This window comes from Schistocerca serialis, chromosome 1 (assembly GCF_023864345.2).
Source record: "Schistocerca serialis cubense isolate TAMUIC-IGC-003099 chromosome 1, iqSchSeri2.2, whole genome shotgun sequence".
NCBI lineage: Eukaryota > Metazoa > Arthropoda > Insecta > Orthoptera > Acrididae > Schistocerca > Schistocerca serialis.
In genome coordinates this window covers 970,977,848-971,005,558 of record NC_064638.1, presented here as the reverse complement: position 1 = coordinate 971,005,558, position 27,711 = coordinate 970,977,848, and the positions used below count along the sequence as shown (strand labels likewise).

Below are 27,711 nucleotides of genomic sequence, written 5' to 3'. Positions count from 1 at the left end.
GCTTGGCACAATCATAGTTGGGAGAACCAATATTGCTCACGATAGGACGTAGAGGAACGTCTTTCTTATGGATCTTTGGGAGACCATAAAGCCTTGGAGGCACTGCACCACTTGGTTTCAGTCTTCGTATGACTTCCGGTGGAAATGGGGAGGCATTCAAAAGCGACGCCGTCTTCCTTACCACCTTGTTGGTGGGGTCCTTACCGATCTTCCGGTACATACTATCATTCAGTAAGCTGTATATCTTATCATGGTAGTCGTCACGGGACATTAAAACAGTGGCATTACCTTTATCAGCAGGGAGAACCACCGTTTCGGTATCTTGGCGGAGCATACGTAGTGCAGTCCTCTCTGCCACTGATATATTGCTTCTTTGGGGGCGAGCCTTCATAACAGCTCGACAAGTTTCGCGTCTTATTTCATCTGCAGAATCCGTAGAGAGTGGTCGGACAGCTTCTTCAACGGCACTGATGAATGCAGGTATAGGCAAAACCTTTGGCGTGGGTGCAAAATTCAGTCCTTTGCTTAAGACCATCATCGTAGCGTCGTCCAAATCTCTATCCGTCATATTAATGACAGAGCGTCGAATGATACTTTCTTGCTGTGGAGATGGCTCAAGTCGGCTGAACTTTGCAGTCTGTCTTGATGTCGCTACCTCACGAACCCAGTCTGATTTGGCCCATGTTGTACCCTCTATCCAGTTCCAAGAGTCCCTGGGTAACTCCACAGACATCTTCAGGTGCAGACGATACAGTTCTTGAGAAACAAGATCCAGCTTCCTTCGTGTAAATCGGATCCTCTCCCTAACGATAGCAGAACCAGCTTTAAATAAAATCTTAAACCTAACTAACCAAGGACATCACACACATCCATGCCCGAGGCAGGATTCGAACCTGCGACCGTAGCGGTCACGTCGTTCCAGACTGAAGCCCCTAGAACCGCACGGCCACACCGGCCAGCTACACTTAAGGGCTATGTTTACTTGCAGCAGGGCGTCGACACAGCATGACACTTCTCTAGTGACCATTTGTTTCTGCTCGTGGACACGGGTCTTGCGAAGCAGCTGGCCGAGTAAAACGTTGGATTGCGACAGGCCATCGGCATCTTGCAGCTATCATTCATATTCATGCACAGCAATCCATTCAAGCAACAGGAAAACAGAAAAATTATACTGTGAAATGGGTGGAATATTACCATACTACACGCTGCATTCATCCTCCTTAATGGCATATCTCGTTCTATAGGGAAATGAGTCATTCATAAGTGCGACTGTCGCACAAGTCGTTGCTATGTCATAAGGCGATATTCGTGTAAGTGTTTCATCCATAACAGACAATCCTAATCATAACGGCTGGTTGATGCCTTGCAAAAGCAAATCTTACGAAGCATTTGTTGTTCGCTCCACAATAAAACTTCCTGGCAGATTAAAACTGTCTGCCGGACCGAGACTCGAACTCACCTTTGCCTTTCGCGGGCAAGTGCTCTACCAACTGAGGTACGCAAGCACTACTCACGCTCCGTCCTCACAGCTTTAATTCCGCCAGTACCTCGTCTCCTCCTTTCCAAACTTCACAGAAGCTCTTCTGCGAACCTTGCAGAACTAGCACTCATGGAAGAAAGAATATTGCGGAGACATGGCTTAGCCGCACACTGGGGGATGTTTCCAGAATGAGATTTTCACTCTGCAGCGGAGTGTGCGCTGATATGAAACTTCCTAGCAGATTAAAACTGTGTGAGGGACCGAGACTCGAACTCGGGACCTTTGCCTTTCGCGGGCCAGTGCTCTACCAACTGAGCTATCCAAGCACGACTTACGCCCCGTCCTCACAGCTTTAAGTCCGCCAGTACCTCGTCTCTTAGTTTCCAAACTTCACAGAAGTGATAACAGTTGGTAGAGCACTTGCCCGCGAAAGGCAAAGGTCCCAAGTTCGAGTCTCGGTCCGGCACACAGTTTTAATCTGCCAGAACATTTCATTGCAGCGCACACTCCGCTGCAGAATGAAAATCTCATTATCGCTCCACAATATTTCAGACACAAGGGATACATACAAGAACTTGGTCTTATGGGCAGTAACGAAATAGTGAAATTCTGTTGCAGTAGTAAGCACTATTATGATACATGAAATAAAACTGAAACAATAGTTCAGTAAATAAATATATACATGGAAAAAATTAAGTTACATAAGAGGTTTTCTAAAACACTCACCGGGGATAGTTACGTTATAAAGCATCAAGGGACGGAGAGAGAGTTCCTATATTCTAGCACAACAAGTAAATGTAACTTCATTGGCTGCTAGTACCAACGCCTTAAGAATTTTGCTGAGCGTTCAACTAGCACGATTTGCATGTGTTACGTGCACAGGAGACTTACATAAAGAACAGAGCGTCACCTGATCCCAGTAACAGCTAAAGTGATCAGGGAGAAAGCTGACGCTAGAGGTTAGTTATTAACAAGGTGGCATAATTATGTTACGAAGGTAACACTAATAATATGTTACCCTTGACAGTTATATTACATATGGTACAATTATGTGTACTAATAGGTAGATACAAATACTATATCATTTGGATAGAATGGAAACAGTTCTACTTTGCGTAGAAGGTGAATAATACTATAACCGGCGAGTGCCATCTTTTGGCGGAACTGTATGACTTAGCAATGTATTTTTGTCCTACGAGATGTGATAGAACAGAAGTCATTCGTGGTGCGGCTTATAAAACGAACATTATAATTGGAAATAATGGCATTACTGGATAATAATCTTCACCAAGATATAAATTCTGACAAAGTTGCCGCATCACGAAAGAATTATAAGAATGAGATGGAAGCTGGCAGATGACATGTACATGCACACAAACAAATGATTACAGTTTCAGAATACTGAATAATTCATTCTAAAGAAAGGGGTTTGCAAACTAAGCAATTCGATAACACGCAAACAGTGCAAACAGATATTCAGCTTGACATTGAATTACGGCGTTGTTGGATGTCCTCTTGAAGGATACCGCGCCAAATTCTGTCCAATTGGTGCTTTAGATCGTCAAAATCCCGAGATGGTTGGAGGGCCCTGCCCATAATGTTCCAGACGTTCCCAGCTACGGAGAGATCCGGCCAAGGTACTGTGTGGCGAGCACGAAGACAAGCAGTAGACACTCTCGCCTTGTGCGGGCAGGCATTATCTTTTTGAAATGTAAAGCCACGATGCCTTGTCATGAAGCGCAACAAAATGGGGCGTAGAATATCTCCGATCTACCGTTGAGCTTCAAGGGCGACACGGATAACAACCAAAGGAATTCTGCTATGAAATTGTATTCCAAGACCACCACTTGTGGGTGTCGGACCGTATGGCGGAGTGAGTATCCCACCGCTGCCCGGGGCATCTGCAGACACGTCTTCGATAATCATAGGGACCCATTTCGAAACGGAACTCATCACTTAAGACTGCTCCAGTCAATGAGATTCCAGGACGAAGATGTGCTGGAGTCGCTCCCCCCCCCCTCCCCCCAAATAGAGGTTAGATACCAATCTGACTGTCGTCTCCTATATGGCCCGATAATCAGGAGATATGGTCTGGAGCGCCATTTCATTACATAGCAGGATACCTTTGGGTGTCCGCGGCACCCTTAAAGCGCAGCGGTACGTCAGAGGTATCCTATGCCCACCTTTTCTTGTCCTTCAAGGCACTCCATCCTAGGCTTACATTTTGGTAAGGTCCTGGCCTGTCGCACACGACGAAAGGTTCTACTCCTTGTCTTTTGCTTGCCAAGCTGTGTGTATGTTGGTTAGCAAGGTCGTCGGATCTCTCCCTGCCAATCGATGCCAGGCCGAATAACGGTTGTACTGCTTGCACGTTACTGACTTTCTCGGTTTGCGAAGCTCTTTGTCTTGAATAAATAATTCAGTTCTTCTGAAATTGTAATCATTTGTTTGTACTTGTAAATCTCATCTCCGATTTGCATCCCATTCGCATAATTCTTTCGTGATGTGCCGCTTTTTTATTTATTTTAGTGTATATTTCGCACGGAGGTTTCTAATTTATTACCAAATACAAGAAATCAGCGCCATGGATAAGGCTATCTGTTATAACGAAAACTAAATGTGCTCCTGTGTGTGTGTGTGTGTGTGTGTGTGTGTGTGTGTGTGTGTGTGTGTGTGTGTGTGTGTGTGTGTGTGTGTGTGTGTGTATGTGTATGTGTGTGTGTAACGTTACTGTGTTGAATTTCTCGTTAATAAAGAGTACTGTACTGACCTGTGGTGTAGGGGTCAAGGACTCGTGTTCTCGATCCCGGGGTTCGAACCCCCCCCCCCCCCCCGCTTAAATTTTGATTAATAATCAGCAATGGCGGACGAAGGCTTCCAGCATAAGAAGTTACCCTTATTCTGCCAACGGACTTGTCAAAAAAAGGGAGAAGCGGACAGATGTTCAGGGCATTCTCTTGCCGTTAGGGTCGGAAACTGCCCCTGAACGAGACAGAATCAGCAGTGATCAAAACCATGAGGACGCAGAGGGCAATAGAAACCATTGCATTAAAGACACACATCGTGTATCCACAGGACATGCGGCCTGTAATTGGAAAAGTATCATGATGATCTCTCCATTGACAAAAGATTCTGGTATAGCCCCCGATTTGGATCTCTGGGAGGAACTGCCAATGGAGAGGTGACCATGAGAAAAAGCATGGATAATCAACAAAAGGATAACGTTCTACGAGTCGGCTCGTGGAATGTCAGCAGCTTGAATGTGGTAAGGAAGCTAGAAAATCTGAAAAGGGAAATGCAAAGGTTCAGTCTAGATATAATAGGGTTCAGTGAAGGGAAATGGAAAGGACACAAGCACATCTGGTCAGAAAAATATAGGATAATATCAGCTGCAGAAAAAATGGTATAACGGGCGTAGGAATTGTTAGGAACAGGAAGGCAGGGCAGAGAGTGTGTTACTGTGAACAGTTTAGTGACAGTTGTTCTTATCAGAATCAACAGAAAACCAACACCGACAACGATAGTGCAGGTATACATGCCGCCGTCACAAGCTGGAGATAAAGAGATAGAGAAGGTATATGAGGATATTGAAACGTTAATACAGTACATAAAAGATGAAAATCAAACAGTAAGAAGAAGAAGAAAAGGTTATAGCAGAACGTGGACTTGGCATAAGGAATAAGAAAGGAGAAAGACTAATTGAGTTGTGGAATAAATTTCAGGTAGTAATAGCAAATGTTCTGTTCAAGATTCACAAGAGGAGGAAGTATACTTAGAAAACACCAGGTGTTACGAGAAGATTTCAGTTAGATTAATTACATCATCATCACACAGAAATTCCGAAATCAGATACTGGATTGTAAGGGGTACTCATGCGCAGATATAGACTCAGATCACAATCAAGCTGTGATGAAGAGTATCCTGAAGTTTAAGAGGCTAGTCAGGAAGAATCAGTACTCCAGGAAGTGGGACACAGAAGTACTAAGGAATGAAGGAGATATGCCTGAAGTTCTCTAAAGCTATAGACACAGCAACCCTAAGGGAAGATCAGTAGGCAGTACAGTTGAAGAGGAATTAGCGTGTCTAAAAAGGGCAGTCACAGAGGTTAGAAAGAAAAACATAGGTACAAAAAAGGTAACTGCGAAGAAACCGTGGCTAACAAAAAATGCTTCAGCTGATCGATGAAAGGAGAAAGTGCAAAAACGTTCAAGAAACTTCAGGAATACAGAAGTATAAGGCACTGAGCCTTAATTAAATAAATAGGAAATGCAGGGAAGCTAAGACGAAATGGCTGCATGAAAAATGTGAAGAAGAACTGACTCTCGGTGACATTAAAAGCAACGGTGGTAACATTAAAATTGCAACGGGAATTCCACCCTTAAATGCATAGGAGAGAGTGGATAAATGAAAAGAATCCATTGGAAGCCTCTATGAGGGGGAAGATTTGTCTGTTGTGACAGAAAAAGAAGCAGGAGTCGATTTGGAAGAGATAGGGGATCCAGTATTACAATCAGAATTAAAAAGAGCTTCGGAGGACTTAAGGTCAAACAGGGCAGAGGGAATAGATAAAATTCCAGCAGAATTTCTAAAATCATTGGAGAAGTGGAAACAAAACATCTGTTCCCGTTGTTGTGTGGAATGTATGATTCTAGCGACATGCCATCTGACTTTCGGAAAATATCATCCACACAATTCCGAAGACTACGAGAGTTGACAAGTGCGGGAATTACCCCACAATCAGCGTAACAGCTCTGGGATTCACGTTGATGACAAGAATAATATACAGAAGAATGGAAAAGAAACTTGAGGATGTGTTAGATGACTGTGTGTTTGGCTTTAGGAAAGGTAAAGCCACCAGAGAGGCAATTTTGACGTTGCAGTTCATAACGGAAGCAAGACAACAGAAAAATCAAGACACGCTCATAGAATGTCTACCTGAAAAAAGCGTTCGACAATATCAAGTGGTGCAAGATTTTCGAAATTATGAGAAAAATGGGGGTAAGCTATAGGGCGAGACGTGTAATATACAATACGTCCGAAGGCCAAGAGGGAATAATAAGAGTGGACAGCAAGAGCAAAGTGCTTGGATTGAAAAGGGTGTAAGACAGGTATGTAATCTTTCTCTACTACTGTTCAATCTCTACATCGAAGAAGGAATGATGGAAGTAAAAGAAATGTTCACGAGTGGGATTAAAATTCAAGGTGAAAAGATATCGGTGATACGATTCGCTGATGATATTGATATCCTGAGTGAAATCGAAGAAGAATTGTATGGTCTGCTGAATGTAATGAAGAGTCTAGTGAGTACAGAATATTGGTTGAGAGTAAACCGAAGAAAGACGAAAGTAGTGCGAGGCAGCAGAAATGAGAACAGTGAGAAACTTATCAGGATTGATGCTCATGAAGGAGATGAATTTAAGGAATTCTACTACCTAGGCAGTAAAATAACCATTGACGGGTGGAGGAAGGAGTATATCTAAAGTAGACTAGCACTGGCAAAAAGGGCATTTCTGGCGAAGAGAAGTCTGTAGATCTTAATTTGAGGAAAAATATTCAGAGAATGTACGTTTGGAGCAGTGTTATATGGTAATGAAACGTGGACAGTGAGAAAACCAGAACAGAAGAGAATCGAGGCATTTGAGATGTGGTGCTACAGACGAATGTTGAAAATTAGGTGGACGGATAAGTTAAAGAATGAGGCGCTTCTGCGCAGAATCGAAGAGCAAAGGAATATGTGGAAAACATCTACAAGAAACAGGAACAGGATGATAGCACAGCTGTTAAGACATCGGAGAATGACTTCTATGATGCTAGAGGGATTTGTAGAGGGCGAAAACCGTGGAGGAAGAAAGATATTGGAATACATCCAGCAAATAATAGGTTGAAAATGCTTCTCTAAGATGGAGGTTGTCAAAGAAGAGGAATTCGTGGTGGGCTGCATCAAACCAGTCACAATACTGATGACTCAAAATAAAAAAAAAATAAAAAAGGAGCAGCGTCACAGGAATCACATGACTCTAATGAAGAGTATTAGCGGACTTGTAAATTATTCGAATTTCGGTTCTTTAAATTTATGAGGAAGAGAAGCCTATTTTGAGCATAAAATGACATAATTAACCATTTAATTCGATTTCCAGAAAACAAATGCCGTGCTGTGGGAACATACGTAATCTAACGAAGAGCATGTAATATGACACTATTTTGTTTAAAGCAAAGAGATTTAGTCTGGAAAACATATTTGCTATAGTAAAATGCATGTAAATTGCCTTAACACTGAAATTAGTCCTTAAAAGACAGACCTGACTTTATCGCATTTACTAATGTATTTGAATTCGAATAATGAAAAAAGTTAGGTAGCGATATTCACAAGTGTGCGCAAAGAAAATGAGGACGAAAGAGAATAAACTACAGTGGGCCCACCAAATTTAGTCGTGGAATGAAACACAAAGCATAAGGTTTTGGAGAGCGTAACGAAAATCCACTCAACCCAAGCAACGAACTCTCACCTCACTGCTTAATAGACTATAACCATTCAAAACTAATGGAACAGTTGGATTTCGTGGACTAAAACTGCAAGAGTCACTTCGACAACAGATAATGTAACTGATACATAGCCCAGGATGTCATGTAGTCCATACATGAGACCCTACATCAATGTTTTTCTCCCTTCTATGATGCGTACAATCGCATTTCACCATTGACACTTCATTTGTTCAGATATTTCTAATGGGGATGAGGGGGTGGCGGCCAACGTCTTAACAGTTCGTTCATCTTGACAGTTTTCTTTTAAAAATCACTATTTACCTCCGCCTTTGCTAAAACAATAAATATACTAGAGTATTCCGTATCGATCAGAACACAGTATTGCTCAAGGTGTAATCCTTATATTTAAACTGCTTATAATGTACTGAGATATTGTACTGCTTAGGTCAGGGTCAAGTAAACTGTTTTACGTTGCCTCACGCAACACAAAATGTCGTTGTACACCTACACGTGGACGTCTCCGTCCTTCTTGAAGTAGATAATATTTTCTTAGCTAGTGCATCTGACGTGTGAGCTTACGTGAGCGAGTATGGAAAGATTTACAAGGCCGTTCACAATCACGCATGCATAATTATTCGTGGAAATTGCCTAAGCGACCTAGCTGCACCGTCATTGTCTTAAGGTAGTAACCAATCCACCAGCTCAGTTCTCATATACTTAATATTTTAAGTACTATGATAAACTGACACTTTGTTTCGTTCAGCATATACACTACTGGCCATTAAAATTGCTACACCAAGAAGAAATGCAGACGATAAACGGGTATTCATTGGACAATTATATTATACTAGAACTGACATGTTTTCACGCAATTCGGGTACATATTTCCTGAGAAATGAGTACCCAAAACAACCACATCTGCCATTAATAACGGCCTTGATACGCCTGGACATGAAATCGAACAGAGCTTGGATAGCCTGTGCAGGTACAGCGGCCCATGCAGCTTCAACACGATACCACAGTTCATCAAGAGTAGTGACTGGCGTATTGTGACGAGCCAGTTGCTTGGCCACCATTGACCAGACGTTTTCAATTGGTGAGAGATCTGGAGAATGTGCTGGCCAGGGCAGCAGTCGAACATTTTCTGTATCCAGAAAGGCCCGTACAGGACCTGCAACATGCGGTCGTGCATTATCCTGTTGAATTGTAGGGTTTCGCTGGGATCGAATGAAGGGTAGAGCCACGGGTCGTACCACATATGAAATGTAATGTCCACTGTTCAAAGTGCCGTCAATGCGAACAAGAAGTGACAGAGACGTGTAACCAATGGCACCCCATACCATCACGCCGGGTGACAGGCCAGTATGGCGATGACGAATACACGCTTCCAATGTGCGTTCACCGCGATGTCGCCAAACACGGATGCGACCATCGTGATGCTGTAACCAGATCCTGAATTCATCCGAATAAATGACGTTTTACCATTCGTGCACCCAGGTTCGTCGTTGAGTACACCATCGCAGGCGCTTCTGTCTGTGATGCAACGTCAAGGGTAACCGCAGCCATGGTCTCCGAGCTGATAGTCCATGCGGCTGCAAACGTCGTCGAACTGTTCGTGCAGATGGTTGTTGTCTTGTGAACGTCCCCATCTGTTGACTCAGGAATCGAGACGTGGCTGCACGATCCGTTCCAGCCACGGGGAAAATATGCCTGTCATCTCGACTACTAGTGATACGAGGCCGTTGGGATCCAGCACAGCGTTTCGTATTACCCTCCTGAACCCACCGATTCCATATTCTGTTAACAGTCATTGGATCTCGAGCAACGCGAGCAGCAATGCCGCGATAGGCTACAATCCGACCTTTATCAAAGTCGGAAACGTGGCATCACAACAACGTTTCACCAGGCAACGCCGGTCAACTACCGTTTGTGTATGAGAAATCGGTTGGAAACTTTCCTCACGTTAGCACGTTGTTGGTTCGCCACCGACACCAACCTTGTGTGAATGCTCTGAAAAGCTAATCATTTGCATATCACAGCATCTTCTTCCTGTCGGTTAAATTTCACGTCTGTAGCACGTCATCTTCATGGTGTAGAAATTTTAGTGGCCAGTAGTGTAGTACTTATATCTGTCCAAAATGCCATTCCTATCAGGGACGTAGTCTTTGACCCCTACTTTTCAATCTACAGGTGGCAGAACCAATGACGGAAATGAAAGACTATTTATTTTGGTGTGTAGGATATAAGTATGGTGATATATGAAATGTATCACAATGTAGCAGTGATGAAGAGTAGGCTGAAGTTTGAAACCAGCCAGTAGGAATCATCCCGCAAAGAAGTGGAAGGAATTACGAGGTACGCTTGAGGTTCTCTAAGGCTATAGAGGAAAGAGCGAATAGATTGAAGGTGTACACTGAGAGTTTTTACGAGAATGATGAACAGCATGATGGGACAAAAGTGGAATGGGAGCCGATATGGAAGATACTGGAGATCCGGTGTTAGAGTTCAACAGAGCTTTGGAAGACCTGAGATCAAATAAGGCAGCCGGAATACTTAACACTCCATCAGAAGTTCTTAGAGCATTTGGAGAATTGGCAAACAAGAGCCTATTCAAGCTGGTACATTGAATCCATGAGACCCGAGACATTCCGAAAAATATCAACCGCACAATGCCCAAGATGTGTAGGGCAGATAACAAAGAGAACTATTGCATAATCAGTTCAACATCTTGTTCACCCGAGTTTCTGACGTGAATAACACACAGAAGAATGAAAAAGGAAAAACTGAGGCTCTGTTAAAAGACGATCAGTTTGGCTTCAGGAAAGTAAAAGTATCAGATGGGCAGTTATGACGCTCACCTTGATAATGGAAGCAAGACTGAAGAAAAATACAGACGGGTTCACAGAAAAAGTCAACCTGGAAAATGCGTTCGACGATGTAAAATGGTACAAGTTGTTTGAAATTCTCTGAAAAACAAGCGTAAGCTATAGGTACGGACGAATAATGTACAGCAGGACGATTAGAGAAACAGGCTTAGGAGTGAAATTAAAATTTAGGGTGAAAGGATATCAATGATAAGACTCGCTGATGACATAACTATCCTTAGTTATAGTGAAGAAGCCCGCATCTCGTGGTCGTGTGGTAGCGTTCTCGCTTCCCACGCCCGGGTTCCCGGGTTCGATTCCCGGCGGGGTCAGGGATTTTCTCTGCCTCGTGATGGCTGGGTGTTGTGTGCTGTCCTTAGGTTAGTTAGGTTTAAGTAGTTCTAAGTTCTAGGGGACTGATGACCATAGATGTTAAGTCCCATAGTGCTCAGAGCCGTTTGAACCGTTCTAGTGAAGAACAGCTACAGTACCTCTTGAACGAAATGAACAATCTAATCAGCACACATTGTAAGTTAAGAGAAACTCGAAGTAAGACGAAAGTAACGAGATGTAGCAGAAATGAGATTACCGATAAATTAAACATCAAAATGTGATCGTAGTGTCGTCGAAGTGAAGGAATTCTGCTACCTTAGGAGCAAAGTAATACATGTCAGACGAAACAAGGAGGACATAAGAACTAGATTAGCATAGGCAAAGAGGGAATTCTTTACCAAAAGAAATGTATTATTATCAAATATCGGCCTTAATTTGAGGAAGAAATTTCTGAAAATGTACATTTATTACACATCATTGCTTGGTAGTGGATCATGAACTGGGGGGAAACGGGCAATGAAGGGAATCGAAATGCTTCAGATACGGCGCGACAGAAGAATATTAAAAATTAGGTTGACTAATTAGGAATCAAATGGTTCTCTGTAGGATCAGCGAGGAAAGGAATACATGGAGAGCAGTGACTAGGAGGAGGGACAGGATGGTAGGACAGCTTTAAGACATCTGGGAATAACTTTTATGGTATTAGAGGGAGCTGTAGAGGAAGACAGAGAATGGAATATGTTTCAAAAATAATTGAGGTTGTTCCTGTGCAAGTGCTACTCTGAGATGGAAAGGTTTTCAAACGAGTGAAAGTAGTGACGGGTCGTAGCAAATCAGTCAGAAGGCGGATGGAGGAAAAAAGAAAAAGAACATAATGACTTACTTCAAACCTGTTATGGTTGTTAAGCAAATTTTGAAAAAGATGTAGTATGCGCAGGAATAATATAGCTTTTTATGCACAATGAACAGTCACAGACCTGTGAGGATTAGGGCTTGTGAAATGGTGAGTAATGCAAGTTAAATTGTTATTTCTCTTCGCAGCTTCTATACACCATGTTACTGCCTGAACTGAATGAATTGGAAGAGAGAAAAGGAGAAGTCTTCATCCACACGATTAGTCTGCAATCCACAGTTAAGTTGTTAAGAGTGTGCATAGAATCACTTCAAAACTATTTCTTTACCGTTTCAGTCTCGACTAGCATACGGGAAAAAGAGAACACTCACATGTTTCTATGTGAACTCTGATTTGTCTTATTTCATCGTGATGGTCATTTCTCCCTACTTAGGTGGGAGTAAAATATCTTGGTCTTGGAGGAGAAAGTTGACGTTTGCATTTTCTTGAAAAGTCAACGAATAACATCTTTATTTTAATGATTTCTATCACAACTCTCTCACCACACATGTCACATTCTCCCCTGTTTGTTGAAAACACGAAACGAACTGCACTTCCTTGAATTTTGTCTATATTCCCCACAAAACCTATTCGGCATAAGTTCCATACCGCGCTGCAGTGCTACAGAAAAGGACGGACAATGGGACTGCAGGCAGTCTTAAGAAGCTTTCGAGCTTTTCTAAGTGTTACGCCAATGAAACGTAGCATTTCGTTCGATTTGGCAACAAAATTTTCTATTTCACCGTTCCGATTTAAGTTGTAATCCCTGGTATTTAGTTGAATCGGCTGACAACGTTTGGATAAAAAGGAAAAATTATTCCCATAGCTTACGTATTTCAGAGGGATAAACCGCTTCCTGTTTTCTTGCGTCCCATAAAATATCTGAAAATCTGAACTTTCTATTTTGAAACGTTTTCCATATCTAATTTATTATTAATTTCGAGTTCTTTTTCCTTTTTTGTGTCACTGATGCGAAGAAGCTTTCTTTTATCAGCCAGAAGCAGAACAATATCATCACATTGAATAAAAACCTGCAGAAAATGTGCAAATTTGTTGCCTTTTTTAAAACTCACACGACTTGTAGAAGAAAATCACTTTTGAATTTAGGTAAGCACTAACTTCCCTGCTATCCCCTCTAGGTAACAGCACAAAGTACAAAAGAAAGAGAATTCACATACAAAGAATGTTGTTTGTACTGTGTATGCATTATGCAATTTCGGGTGTGTTGGTGTGACAGTGTGTTTAGACACATGTGTCTTATGGAAATAGAAAATACCCATTGCAACCTGAATATGTATAATATTCACTAAGCGATAATTCCTCGTACGTCAGATAAAACAGGTAAGTTTTCTTTGGTTTTAAAGAATGATGGATATTTTCGAAAATTATTATTTAAACATTGCTTTATGTAAGTAATGTACACTTCCCATGCTCACTGATACTCTCTCTGTTAAGATCGTAAACTCAATGGCAATTCTTCTGCAATAGATTTTTTTCTTTATTGACGTTCGTGGCAGTAGGCTACTCATCTCATAGTGAAGAAGACATGAAAACAATGTCAATAACCGCGAGACTTTGAACAAAAGCGCAAATTAAGCTCATACCTCATTAACTTGATAACAAACGGTATTTGATCATTGTCAGTCATCATTATAACCCCGGAAACCACAATTTCATGCGGCGCTTACATATTTAAGCCACATAATTGCAGCTGCTGCACGCTGATGAACTTCGGTATAGCTATCAGCTGAAATACAAATTAATGACCCTGCACTAATTTGACTTAATCTGGAATACGATGAGTGTCACACTAAAGCTTCAGTTGTAGATTAAATGCTCTCGGGGGTATATCACATTTTCCAAGCTGTTTTAACGCGACACAAAATAAAAGGTGTAACAAACGATACTTGAAGTTTTGTTTTCAAACTTATGGAATGAATTTCTGCACATGTTTGATTCAATCGAGTTATCGTTGCAAGTATCTTTTACGTTTTGTGGGCAATTATACCGTAAACAGAGGTTTGCTTTTATGAAGAAAACACTAAATTATTTATGCCGTTCGCTTAGAGTACATCACCTGTTGATATACATTAACCTTTTAGTTGCAGTATTATGCCTCGTTATACCTTTAAAAATCCTGTCATCACTAACTGAAACTGGAAAACTTACATGTATCAGCTACAGAAATACATACAGCATCTCAAAGAAATCGTCGTCAGTGAGGATTTCTAATTAATATGAAAATTGTTCATTCATTATAGAGGTTAAATATCTAATGCTTTGCATCTTCAGCGGTAGATGATATTGTTCCTGGCCTCTGGCTATCGCTCGTTAAACATTCTACCACGCAAATGGTGAAGGCAACAGAGTTTCCAGTATTCATCATACGCAGAACGAGTGACTGCAGAGAGTTTTGTTTCACATCTGCTAGAAATAAAGCACATTTCTAGAGAGCAGAAATCCTTTTTGACTTGGCGATAATGTAATCAAAAGGAAGCCATTGAAATGCAAATTGTGTCTTCAGTATTTGCAGCTCAGTACGTGCGAGTGAGTCCGAGAATACAGACATTCGACCACTTCTCTAATGAAAACTGCCTGCAGCAGTACTCAGACTGGAAGTAAACATTGTTCTCGGTTACAGACAAAACACAAATTTGCAATGCATGTAAGGAAAACAAAATATGCAAGCTATCGTAATTAATGTTCCACATTACCTATCTCGTCCACATAGAGCTACATTGGCAAGTACATTTTCTCTCTTTTAAATTTAAAGCTGCATACGTATTTAAAATGCATAAATACAGTTTTTTTCCAAATTTCATTATTGGATTATTATATTCAAAACAGCAACATAATACTCATATTAGCCGGCCGGTGTGGCCGTGCGGTTCTAGGCGCTTCAGTCTGGAACCACGTGACCGCTACGGTCGCAGGTTCGAATCCTGCCTCCGGCATGGATGTGTGTGATGTCCTTAGGTTAATTAGTTTTAAGTAGTTCTAAGTTATAGGGGACTGATGACCACAGATGTTAAGTCCGCTCAGAGCCATTTGAACCATCTTGAACACTCATATTATTCTATGTATGTCTGAATGATACTATGGGAATTACTTCTCCTAATATCGCTCACAAACATTATTATCGTGTCTTCATACTGAACTGTCCGCCCCGATAGCTAAGTGGTCAGCGTGACGGATTGCCGTCCTACGGGCCCGGGTTCGATTCCCGGCTGGGTCGGGGATTTTCTCCGCTCAGGGACTGGGTGTTGTGCTGTCTTCATCATCATTTCGTCCCCACCTGGCGCACAGGTTTCCCAATGTGGCGCCGAATGTAATAAGACCTGCACCAAGGCTGCCAGACATGCCCCGCAAGGGCCTCCCGGCCAATGACGCCAAACGCTCATTTCCATTTCCATACTGCACTTGAAAAGAAAATAGTTACACAGTTTTTTATAGTTTCAAAACACCAGGCAAATATTCCATCGATATTTTTCAAAAGTTGTAAGTTGTTTTTATCTGACAATGCTTTTGTTTTCTTTTTTGTCGTTCGGAGAATGATATTTTGATAATATGCAGACTTAATATTTCAACAGTTTTGTGAATGTTCTAAGACACGTAACTCAAGTAACGTGAATCTTGACAACGTACTGTCAGCGCTGTTTTTATGAGAAGAACTCCTAAAAATAGATCAACACGTTAGTGTTAGGCAACAATTATTTTAACTCAGAGCTGCATGAATTCTGGGTGATGATTATTGAGGAAAATTGTTCCAGGAGCGAAATTAGTTTGAATTCTACTTGCAGTGCTTGCTAATATCTTTTATGGGCTTGGAGTATTATGTGTGTGCTACCTTTATTCGAGATTATTTTCTAGTATCTTTTGTATGAAATCACTAGCTCTGTTTCAACAGCCACCTATATTTTTATGTCGATTAAGGGGAATCGTACCGCCCAAAATGACAAAATTTGACATTTTTACTATTATGAAGATGATGAAAAACTGGATATTTATGCTTAATTTGGCGCCAGCTTTATTAAAATATTCGAATATTTACTATTTTAAATAAATATTTGAAAATAATTATGCGCGTAGGTTTCCCGAACACCAAAGGAAACTGCAACAGTGGAGGAGGCTCAGATCGGAAGTGTCACGATGCAAACCTGGATGGTTTGAGCCGTGGTTTTACCAACTGTTCAGCAGTAAGAACATCCCTTCATATCTTATCCAGGTTTAGGACTGACTATGCGCATAGTACATAGGCATGTTTAAACGATTTTGTATTTTTAGTATGATTATATGAGTTCTTGTATTCTTGCTTGTCAAAAATTTCCCGATGGTGTGGTTAGGCAGGAACCCAAGAGTACAACTTGAACTGCTGAGAATCAAACGAGCAACGCTGATGATACATCTCTCAGTTGCTGTGTCAAAGGAAGCAACAATTGTGAGGTATGCTCTGGTTTTCAAATGCCACGGTGCTTGAGGCAGTTGCTAAATGGTCGAAAACGTAACAGTCGGAAAGTCCACAGAACAGAATGTAGGCTATCTTAATAATGCGATTGCGTCTCCTGACTGTCTCTGTAACTGTCGATTAAAGATCGTATGACGCAGTGAAGGGCTGCCTTAACGAGAACGGCGTGATACCACCTCTTTCACTTAACTCGACATCAAACAGAGAAGAATTATCGAATCATTTCGAAAATGCTCATTACTATAATCAGTCACGTATAATTCTCTACCCACGACGCGTATCTGACGATTATATCTTCATCATCAGGTAAGTCAAGTAATGAAAACTTTTGAGAAAACAGAGTAAACTGATGCCTGAATAAACTGGAAGTTTTTTGTAATTTCTTATGCCTGTGAGAATTAATACTTATGAAAAGACATCATAAATATAGGGTATGAACTGTGATTGCTTATTAAATTTTCCAGTAGATAAGTTTAAAACACTGTGACCTAAGAGATTTTAAAACTAGATGAACATCGCTTTATTACTGTCGTGTGAAAAAACAAATTTCATACTCATATGATTTATTTGTGTGTTTGTTCACTTTGAGTATGAAAAGTAACGTTTGAAGTACCAATATGTTCTGCCCAACTTTTCACAAAAAAAATATTTAATACATAATGATACATAGAACTTGTTTCTTAAATGACAGCGAACATAAGAATTCCCAATTCACTCCTTGCAGTGCTATTCCAGTTCCATATATTATTCCAAAAATTTCTAAATTCCTCCTCAAAAGGCAGGTATCCCTTCAGCTTTCTAGGAGACTCTATTTTCTTTCTACTGTATCAGTTGGAAGGTTACTGGTGTATACTATCATTTTTTGTATCATAATGATGCTTCGATCACAATATACAAGTCTGAATTTGTGGCGCACAAGGCCAATAATCCATTGGCTGTCTGATTATGCCAAAATTATTTCTCGAGTAAGGATGTTGATTACATTATGATACTTCCTCACCCTAAGGTTATGCTTTACCGTGGAATTCAACACATAGGGCAGATTTCTTTCATAAGAGAAGCCACCAGGTATTATTCGCAACAATATTATTATCTACGACGTGGTCTGTGAATATGTCACCCCTAGATGCATAAGTAACCATTGACACATACTCCAGTGTGTGTACCCAGTCACACTGTAACGTTGTTAGTTTAATTGCTATGAAAGCGGTGCTGATAGACAATAAAAGCGGGTTAAAAGCTGTGAGATGTCTGGCGAAGTTAACCTTGCATTACTGAGCAACTGTTTCACCATGTATCCAGTCTAGCTTACCAAATCCCCAACCAGACTAACATTAATTATAATCTTTTAATAGTCATACGACAACCGGTGATCTGTATATAAAAAGGAGAATTTAAATAAAAAGAAATAAATCAGTTTGTATTTGGAAATTTTTTTTTAGCATTGATCATTGAAATTTCAGCATATTAAACTCGATTCATAACTAAGCTGGTGCCTTATTTAGGACTGTGAAAATGTGAGATTGTAATCTTACGGAACACATCAAATATGGAGCCAAGATTGGGAAACTGCATACAACACTGCATTCATAAAATAACACACGAAGAACGTTGAAACATATGCAAGAGGAAATTAACCACAACCAACCGATTCAATTTTCACCCAAAGAAGTTACGTTCTTAGCACAATCCTGTCCGTCATGTAATTACCACACACTGGTGCACTAAATTCATACTAACTCTCTGTGAAATCTTCCTGAAAAGAATAGCTGAGAGCTACTTTGATGAATACACCACATGCTTCACGTGGTCAACTTGGTTTACACAAAGAGTGTAGCTCCACAATAATTTTGATAATTAAAATAAATTAGATCGAAAAGCAATTTACAAAAGAAAAACCTCGAACTGGTTACTGTCGTCATACTATTAACCTGATGGGTCAAACAATTGTATAAGCACGTGGCACTGGTCTCACAAAGTACACCCCAAGTGGCTTGAACATAAAGAAAAGTTGCTGTATCGAAAAATATTGTCAAGACGAGACGTTATAATCTCACGCACATTCGTATTGAAGATTGATGATGCTAGTTAGTTATTGATCAACACATGGTTCCACTTTACTCACAAAGTAGTGACAAAGCAACTACCGGAATATATTCTGAACTTCACACTCGAATTACACTGCGCTGCAATTTAAGATAACATTAGATATTTTAGAGCTAAACCTGAAATAAAGGTGATTAAATTTTCAGTTAGGCTGAACTTACGAAATCCATTGTCCTACGGACTTAGCAGACACGCGCTTAGCCGGAGATCTTACCACTTCAGACGCTCGCCGCCGACAGACTGACCTGGTCCCTTCCTGAGGGTGGCTCACAAATACAAACGGAAGTGGCCAGAGAGGCAGCTTCCTATACCAACATGACAAGGGATGGACAGGACCATACTAAGGATAGAAACCTCTTTGCTTTTAGAAAGCGTAGCTACCTGTTCCGACGTTGGTCCTACTGTTCTCTAGCAGACAGGCTTGTCTGCTACCATCCAGCATGCAACTAGAAATACATTTGCTCATTCATACTCTCACACAGGCGGGAAGGGGGATGACAGTATCTTATCATATACGGTATATAAAAGAAAGCGGATGTAGGTTCCGTATGAGACTGTGTGACATGAATTACATATAAACTGTGTTTTAAAGTGTAGTAGTGTGACAGATCGTTCTTGTTTATGTGTAAAAGTAACACGTTTCACTGCTCAGTCTCCTCCCAGATAGTCAGAAACACCACAGTAAATGACAACAGATTTCAGAAATTAACATGAAGGGAATCCAACAGAGACCTTTCAACATGTCCTGTCACCTAGTATTAAGAACAAATCAGTAGATCAAAGGTTGTACTGGATATGAAACGGATTATTTTTCACCAGTTCCAACAAGGGACGAGAAATGATTTGAATTCGTTAAGGTATTTATAATAAAATCATGTTTCATTAGTAACGGACTAATAAAACTTATTTGGAAGGAACATCCCAATTCCGTGGAAGCACTACTTTATTGTATCCTACATATGGAGTCTGTTTCACTCCCGCTGTTTTTATTACACTGAAGTGACCAAAGACATGGGATACTTCCCAATATCATGTCGGACTTGCTTTTGTCCTATGTATTGCAGAAGGTCGACGTGGCATGGACTCAGTAAGTTGTTGGAAGCTCCTGCACAAATACTGAGCCATACTGTGTCTATAGACGTCCATAAATACCAATGTGCTACAGGTGCAGGATTTCGTGCACGAACTGACCTCTCTTTTACGTGTCATAAGTGTTAGATGGGATTAATGTCGGTCTATCTGGACGGCCAAATCATTCGCTCGAACTGTCCAAAATGCTCTTCAAACCAATCGCGAACACTTGTGACCCAGGTGGGCGGCGCATTGTCATCCATAAGAATTCCACCTTTGTTTGGGACCATGAAGCCCATGAGTGGGTGCAAATGGTCTCCAGTTAGCCGAACATAAACATTTCCAGTCAGTGATCGGTTCAACTTGATGAGAGGACTCACTCCATTCCATGTAAACATAGCCCACTCCATTATGGAGTCACCCTCGGCCAGCACAGTGCCTTGTTAACAACATGAATCAATGGCTTTGTGAGGCCTGCTCCAGTCTGGAACCCTACCATCGGCTCTTAGCAATTGAAATCGGCTCTCAGCTGACCAGACGACGGTTCTCCAATCGTCTAGAGTCCAACTGATACGGTCACGAGCCCAGGAGACGCACTTCATGCGATGTCGTCAAGTTAGCAAAGGCACCTGCGTCGGTCCTCCGCTATCGTACATAGTCTATTAACATCTCATTTCGCCGCACTGTCCTAATGGATAAGTTCGTCGTACGCCCAACATTAATTCCTGTAGTTCTTTCAAGCAGTGTTGCTTGTATGTTAGCAATGACAACTCGGCACAAATGCGGCTGCTTCCGGCGGTTAAGTGAAGGCCGCCGGTCATGGCTTGTCCATGGTGAGAGGTAATGCCTAAAATGTGTTATTATTGGCACACTCTTGACACTGTGGGTCTCGGAATATTGAATTCCCTGACGATTTCCGAAATGTAATGTCCCACGCGTCTAGGTCCAACTACCGCTCCGCGTTTGAAGTCTAAATTCCCGTCTTGCGGCCATAATCACTTCGAAAAGATTTTCACATGAATTACCTGGGTACAAATGACAGCTCCGTTAATGCACTGTTCTCTTACACCTTGTGTATGCGATATTACCGACATCTGTATCTGCTCATATCGCTATCCGATGTGTGCATCACATCATTGCATGTTACAATTATATACATGTGTGTATCAAACTCCTTTTTTTCTTTCCACGTTTACTACTCTTCATCTCAGAATAGCACTTGCAATCTACGTCCTCAATTATTTTCTGGATGTATTCCAATCTATGTGTTCCCTTACAGTTTTTGCCCGCTACAGCTCCGTCTAATACTATAGAAGTCATTCCGTGATGTTCCGTCAGATGTTCTATCATCCTGTCCTTTCTCCTTGTCCATGTTAACTAAACATTCCTTTCCTCTCCGATTCTGCGCAGAACCTCCTCATTCCTCATCTTATCAGTCCACCTAATTTTCAACATTCGTCTGTAGCACCACATCTCAAATGCTTCGATTCTCTTCTGTTCCGGTTTTCCCACAGTCCATGTATCACTACCATACAATGCTGTACTCGAAACGTACATTCTCAGAAATTTCTTCCCCAAATTAACTCCTATGCTTGATACTAGTGAAGTTCTCTTGGCCAGGAATGCCCTTTTTGCCAGCGCTACTCTGCTTTTGATATCTTCCTTGCTCCGTCCGTCGCTGGCTATTTTCACCAGCTGCGACATAGTCGTGAATGTGAACAGTGAGCGAATACTGTCAAATGTTTATTTATTACAGTCTTTGATCACAATATTGTCCGTCCCCGGTAGCTGAATGGTCAGCGCGACAGAATGTCAATCGTAAGGGCCCGGGTTCGATTCCCTGCTGGTTCGAAGATTTTCTCTGCTCAGGGAATCGAAAGACCTGCACCCGGCAGGCCGGGGTGGCCGAGCGGTTCTAGGCGCTTCAGTCTGGAACCGCGCGACTGCTACTGTCGCAGGTTCGAATCCTGCTTCAGGCATGGATGTGTGTGATGTCCTTAGGTTAGTTAGGTTTAAGTAGTTCTAAGTTCTACGGGACTGATGACCTCAGCTGTTAAGTCCCATAGTGCTCAGAGCCATTTGAACCATTTTTAACTTGCACCCGGCGAACGGTCAACCCGACGGGAGGCCCTAGTCACACGACATTTACATCACAATATAAGTTCCTTTGATGATGACCGGTTTCAGTCAGTAATGGCCATCTTCAGATCTACAATATATAAAAAAAGATGTGAAGGTAGCCATTAGTCACTAAAACCGGTCGTCGTCAAATGAATTTGTATTGTGATCAAAGACTGGAATAAAAAAAAATAAAACATTTAAGTGGTCATTATGCTGCCTAGGAGACAGAATTACTTAATTTCATCTATTTCGTAACCATCAATCCTGATGTTAAGTTACTCGCTGTTCTCATTTCTGCTACCTCTCATTTCTTTCGTCTTTCTTCGATTTACTCTCACTCCATATTCTGTACTCATAACACTGTTCATTCCATTGAGCAGATCCTGTAATTCTTCTTTCGCTTAACTCAGAATAGCAATGTCATCAGCAGATCTTATCATTGGTGTCCTTTCATCTTGAATTGTATTCCCGCTCCTGAACCTTTCTTTTATTTCCAACACTGCTTCTTGGATGTACAGACTGAACAGTTGGTGCGAAAGGCTACATCCCTGTCTTACACCCTTTTTAATTAGAATACTTCGTTCTTGGTCGTCCACTCTTATTATTCCGTCTTGGCTCTTGTACATATTGTATTTTACCAGTGAACAATAATTTATTTTCAAAGAATATTCTTAAGAATTTATTTTATTTACTAGCGATTCATCAAGAACATTAACACATTTTATCACACTATGTAAGCATGGAAGTAGTTTCCAAGGAGTAACTGATGAAATCATAGCCAAATTCATTTTAACAAATGGGAATTTTATTCACTTTAATAGTGCCAAAAACATTTTTTAGAAGAAACAGATTTAAAATTATAATCAGAAAGCACCCTCTAAATATCAAAGTTACAATTTATACAGAAGCAGAAAGAAACTAGTTTTGACTGTATGAGCTTTCGGGCAGAAAACCTTGCCGCTCCCTTTTGACACGGCTGTAATTACGACCGCTCACAACAGCCTCTGGAAGGCTACACTGGTGCAAATCTGCAACACACCAGATAACTTTAAACTAAGACTTTTAACAACTTACACAAGCACACAAACTATGCACCCTCCGTAGGAGGGATGGAAATGGTACAAAACACTAACAATTAAAATAATAATCTTGCCACCGAAGGTGCAACTTGATTTTAACTTCTAAGAAAAGTCTTACGGTGGAAGGGTGGTAACTTTATATACTAAAATGACCATTTAAATAAAAGCCCACGAAATGCAATCTTACATAAAATTATACAAGGTTGGCCAAACATGCTCTACAGTACACATATACCGCCTCTCAAGATGATAGGCGATATAAAAACATATTTCAGGAATTAAGCCGTTACACTCCAGGCAATAAATTCGTTAACACACCGAATCCGACAAACATGACAGAGGCAACTATTAACGTGTGGCAGAGTGATAGGAAGATTACCGAACAACCCGAACCGCAGGTTGCTCTAACTCGCCCCTACTCCACAAGGGAAAAACGGACAACCCAATTCATAAATAACCACCTTCCCGCGGGTGGTGGGACGACCCAAAAGCAAAGCGGCTGGTGACCTCACCAAGCAAACAAGTAGAATTTAACAAGTAAATGAAACAACACATCACCAATCACTTAACTTCTAATAAACTGCGGTTTCCGGCGAAGACCTGGCGGAGCACCTCGAAAACGCTCTCCCGAACCGTCCGCAGCCAGCCGCTTCAACGGACGCAGGAAGGCGCGCTGATCTCCCGTCTCACGGCGTCGCAGCTCGCACCGGCCAGACCGATGTCGTGGATTGACTCCTGCTGCTCTCGTATCAGCAGCGAAGCCACTACCCCTCGATATACGCCGCGGCCCACTGGACTCACGTGGCGACCTCACATGCGGTGACGCTCAAGACGGACAAGTCATCTTGTGTCTCAGTGCGCGACCGATCAACTGATCGACCCAACCGCCAATGACCATTGCCTGAGCAAACTCGAGCAGACTGGCGGCCTAACGCCCAGACTCAGATGCAGGAACTAAGCCCCGACCGAGCGACCACTCGCTGAGTTCTCTTACTGAGGGAGTCGAAGGACTCTCATTTTGCCGGTTTTAAAGGTTGATCCGAACGACAGACAGACACTAACTGCCTAACAAATGCGGACGAGAGACGTACCCAGACTGACCGACTGGCGAGCTCATAGCGCCCCTTCAATGCACGTGAACAGGCAACGTTTCCCCTTTCCCACCAGAGAGAGACACTTAAGCTGTGATTGCCACAGCGGCGCCACCGCCAGAAACGCAGGGCGACTGCTTCACAAAATGGTTCAAATGGCTCTGACCACTATGGGACTAACTTCTGAGGTCATCAGTCCCCTAGAACTTAGAACTACTTAAACCTAACTGACCTAGGGACATCACACACATCCATGCCCGAGGCAGGATTCGAACCTGCTACCGTAGCGGTCGCGCGGTTCCGGACTGTAGCGCCTAGAACCGCTTGGCCACTCCGGCCGGCACTGCTTCACACAACGGGCTGCGGCGCGCTCTTCAAAACAGCAATTTTTACCACGGCTCAACCAGTCCTTCTCTATTTTTCTAAGAATTTCGAAGATATTGCCCGATTTTGCATTGTCTAACGCTTTTCCTGGTCGACAAATCCTATGATTTTACAATAAACGAAGAACAGTGTGCTTCCCGCGATTAGTGCAATTCGCCTTAGAACGTAAGCTGGTGCTCACAACGTTCTCTAGCAGTAAAACGGTTTTACTTTGTGAAATCCCTCAAGTCAGTGAAGTGGAAGCACAGTGATGTATATTCCCATCAACTATGAGACACAAATGGAATTTTCAAAAAGAGTGACTTACGGAGTTTTAAAAGTAACCGATTCAGTTAACAGTGCGTGGGTGATTTGTTTGCACGATTTCTGTGGCCGGCCTGCGGAATTTTCGAGTGGTTAGAGGGAGCTCTTCGGCTGCCGACAGCGTTCGAGGAGCAGCTGGTGGTGAAGTTGTGGCCGGCGGACGCGAAGCGGCGGCGGCTGTTCCGCTGCGCGCAGGCGTTCAGCCGCGAGGCGTGCGGCTACGGCGAGGTGGTGCCTCGGCTGGGCGCCGCCGCCGCCGCGCTCTTCCCGCGCTGCCTGTACGCCTCGCCCGCCGGCGTCGTCGTGCTGCAGGACCTGCGCCCGCTCGGCTTCCGCATGGCCGACCGCCGCGTCGGCCTCGACCTGCCGCACGCCGAGCTCGCGATCAGGGTGAGTATCGCGGTCTCATCTTGTTCCTCTCCGCGGCTTTTCGCGGCTCATTCTGTAGTATACAGCGAAGCTGCAGCATTAGAAAATTGCAGCGAAATGCAGGAAGATCTGCAGCGGATAGGCACTTGGTGCAGGGAGTGGTAACTGACCCTTAACATAGACAAATGTAATGTATTGCGAATACATAGAAAGAAGGATCCTATATTGTATGATTATATGATAGCGAAACAAACACTGGTAGCAGTTACTTCTGTAAAATATCTGGGAGTATGCTTGCGGAACGATTTGAAGTGGAATGATCATATAAAATTAATTGTTGTAAGGCGGGTGCCAGGTTGAGATTCATTGGGAGAGTCCTTAGAAAATGAAGTCCAAGCAAAGGAGGTGGCTTACAAAACACTCGTTCGACCTATACTTGAGTATTGCTCATCAGTGTGGGATCCGTACCAGGTCGGGTTGACATAGGAGATAGAGAAGATCCAAAGAAGAGTGGCGCGTTTCGTCACAGGGTTATTTTGTAAGCGTGACAGCGTTACGGAGATGTTTAGCAAACTCAAGTGGCAGACTCTTCAAGAGAGGCGCTCTGCATCGCGGTGTAGCTTGCTGTCCAGGTTTCGAGAGGGTGCGTTTCTGGATGAGGTATCGAATATATTACTTCCTCCTACTAATACTTCCCGAGGACTTCACGAATGTAAAATTAGAGAGATTCGAGCGCGCACGGAGGCTTTCCGGCAGTCGTTCTTCCCGCGAACCATACGCGAGTGGAACAGGAAATGAAGGTAATGACAGTGGCACGTAAAGTGTCCTCCGCCACACACCGTTGGGTGGCTTGCGGAGTATAAATGTAGATGTAGATGGTAAAGGCTATTTACCAAAATTCACAACAACAAAGCAAACAATGAAAACTAACGCCTGTGTCTTACCATCGGTAAGAATACGATTCTGACTACAGGTCACACTTGCAATGCACTAATAACATTGCACAAGTGCCATTCCTGCTCAAATACAACAGTGTCACCTGCAGGCTTCGCTAGCATCTGCGTTTATGTTTAAAAAGAGCGTTTTTTCTCGTCATTTTTTCTGTTCTCCGTCTTTCCCCTAGCTGCTTTAAATTCTTGGAGGTATGTACCGTCTATGCAATTTATTGAAGGCAGTTTGTTTATTGCCAAACGTCTTTCGCTTCCTTTATTTGGGAAACATCATCAATGGCGATTTCCAGCGCTGTTAACTGATGTGTGTGGTCCTGGCGATGTATTCCTTAGTTTCAATACTCCAGTTGGCCAATTTCTGGAGTTCTTTCACCCAACTTTGTCATTAAGTGTGTGTGAATTCCCAAGGGATCAAACGCTGAAGTCATCGCTCCCCAGACCCGTAGACTTACGACACTAATTAAAGTAGCTGAAACTAACTTACGCGAAGAACAACACACACACACACACACACACACACACACACACACACACACACACACACACACACACACGTGCCCGAGGGAGGACTCGAACCTCCGGCGGGAGGGGCCGCGCATTCCGTGACATTCCCCCTCAAACCGCGCGGCCACATTTGTCACATCGCGTATATCACTTGCAGTTTCCATTTTGTGATATGCAAGTGACACAGGCAGGTAACAGCCTTGCGTTAGTGGATACACCGGTTCCCGTGAGATCACCGAAGTTAAGCGCTGTCGGGCGTGGCCGGCACTTGGATGGGGGACCATCCAGCCGCCAGGCGCTGTTGCCATTTTTCGGGGTGCACTCAGCCTCGTGATGACAATTGAGGAGCTACTCGACCGAATAGTAGCGGCTCCGGTCAAAGAAATCCATCATCCTCAATTGAGGATGACCCGGCGGTCGGATTGTCTCGATCGGCCACTTGTGGTCTGAAGGCGGAATGCAAGTGACACATGCGATGTGACAAAAGGGGGTGAAAGAACGCCACAAATCGGCCAGCTGGAGTATGGTAACTAACTAATGCGTCTCCAGGACTGCACGCATCAGTTAACAGCGCTGTAAATCGCCACTGGTGATGCTTCCCAAATAAAAGAAGCGAAACACGTTTCCCAATAAACAAACTCCCTTCAATTAGTTGCGTAGACGGTACATACCTCCGCGAAAAGCGTTTTCTCTTGACAAAAATGCAGTTGCCAGCCAAGATCGCAGATGGCGCTCTTGCATTTGACCACGAACGGCACCTGGCAATAACCTCAGCACCTTGTAAGTGTCAGTAGCTATCAGAACAGAGTTCTGTATAACTATGAGTGCCTTATACCAGAGCTAAGTGAAGCTGAACGTTAGCAAGTTGTTGCGAGTTCCCGCATAGAGCAAAAGCGGAGGAACATAATACGCTAAATTTATTATTAAAATTATATTCCACGGTCGCTGCACAGAAAGGGAACCTTATGGAGCCCAACATTCAAAAGTCACAGCGCAGACGGAAGTGTCTATTGAATGATCTCGACAAGCAGTCGTTGAGCAGGATTTTGACGAAAAACAAGACAACGACAACAGATAAAGCTGTCCTCGCGAAGCCTGTCAGCAACAAAATGAGACATTTGGTTGGAGGACTCTTATTTAACACTATTCCCAACTTCTGACAGAGTTTTTAAGTAACAAGAGTGAAACCTGGCGAGGGGTGGGAGTGGAAGTGGGG

General features: G+C 42.6%; 1 protein-coding gene across 1 annotated transcript in view; it reads left to right on the top strand.

The window, feature by feature from the left end:
• LOC126453251 (uncharacterized) overlaps window positions 1–27,711 on the top strand; it is a 123,180-nt gene that overhangs the window by 72,219 nt on the left and 23,250 nt on the right. Inside the window, exon 2 of the mRNA XM_050091126.1 lies at window positions 24,794–25,062. Within this exon, the coding sequence (XP_049947083.1) occupies window positions 24,794–25,062 (269 nt within the window). The remainder of the gene's footprint in view (window positions 1–24,793; window positions 25,063–27,711) is intronic.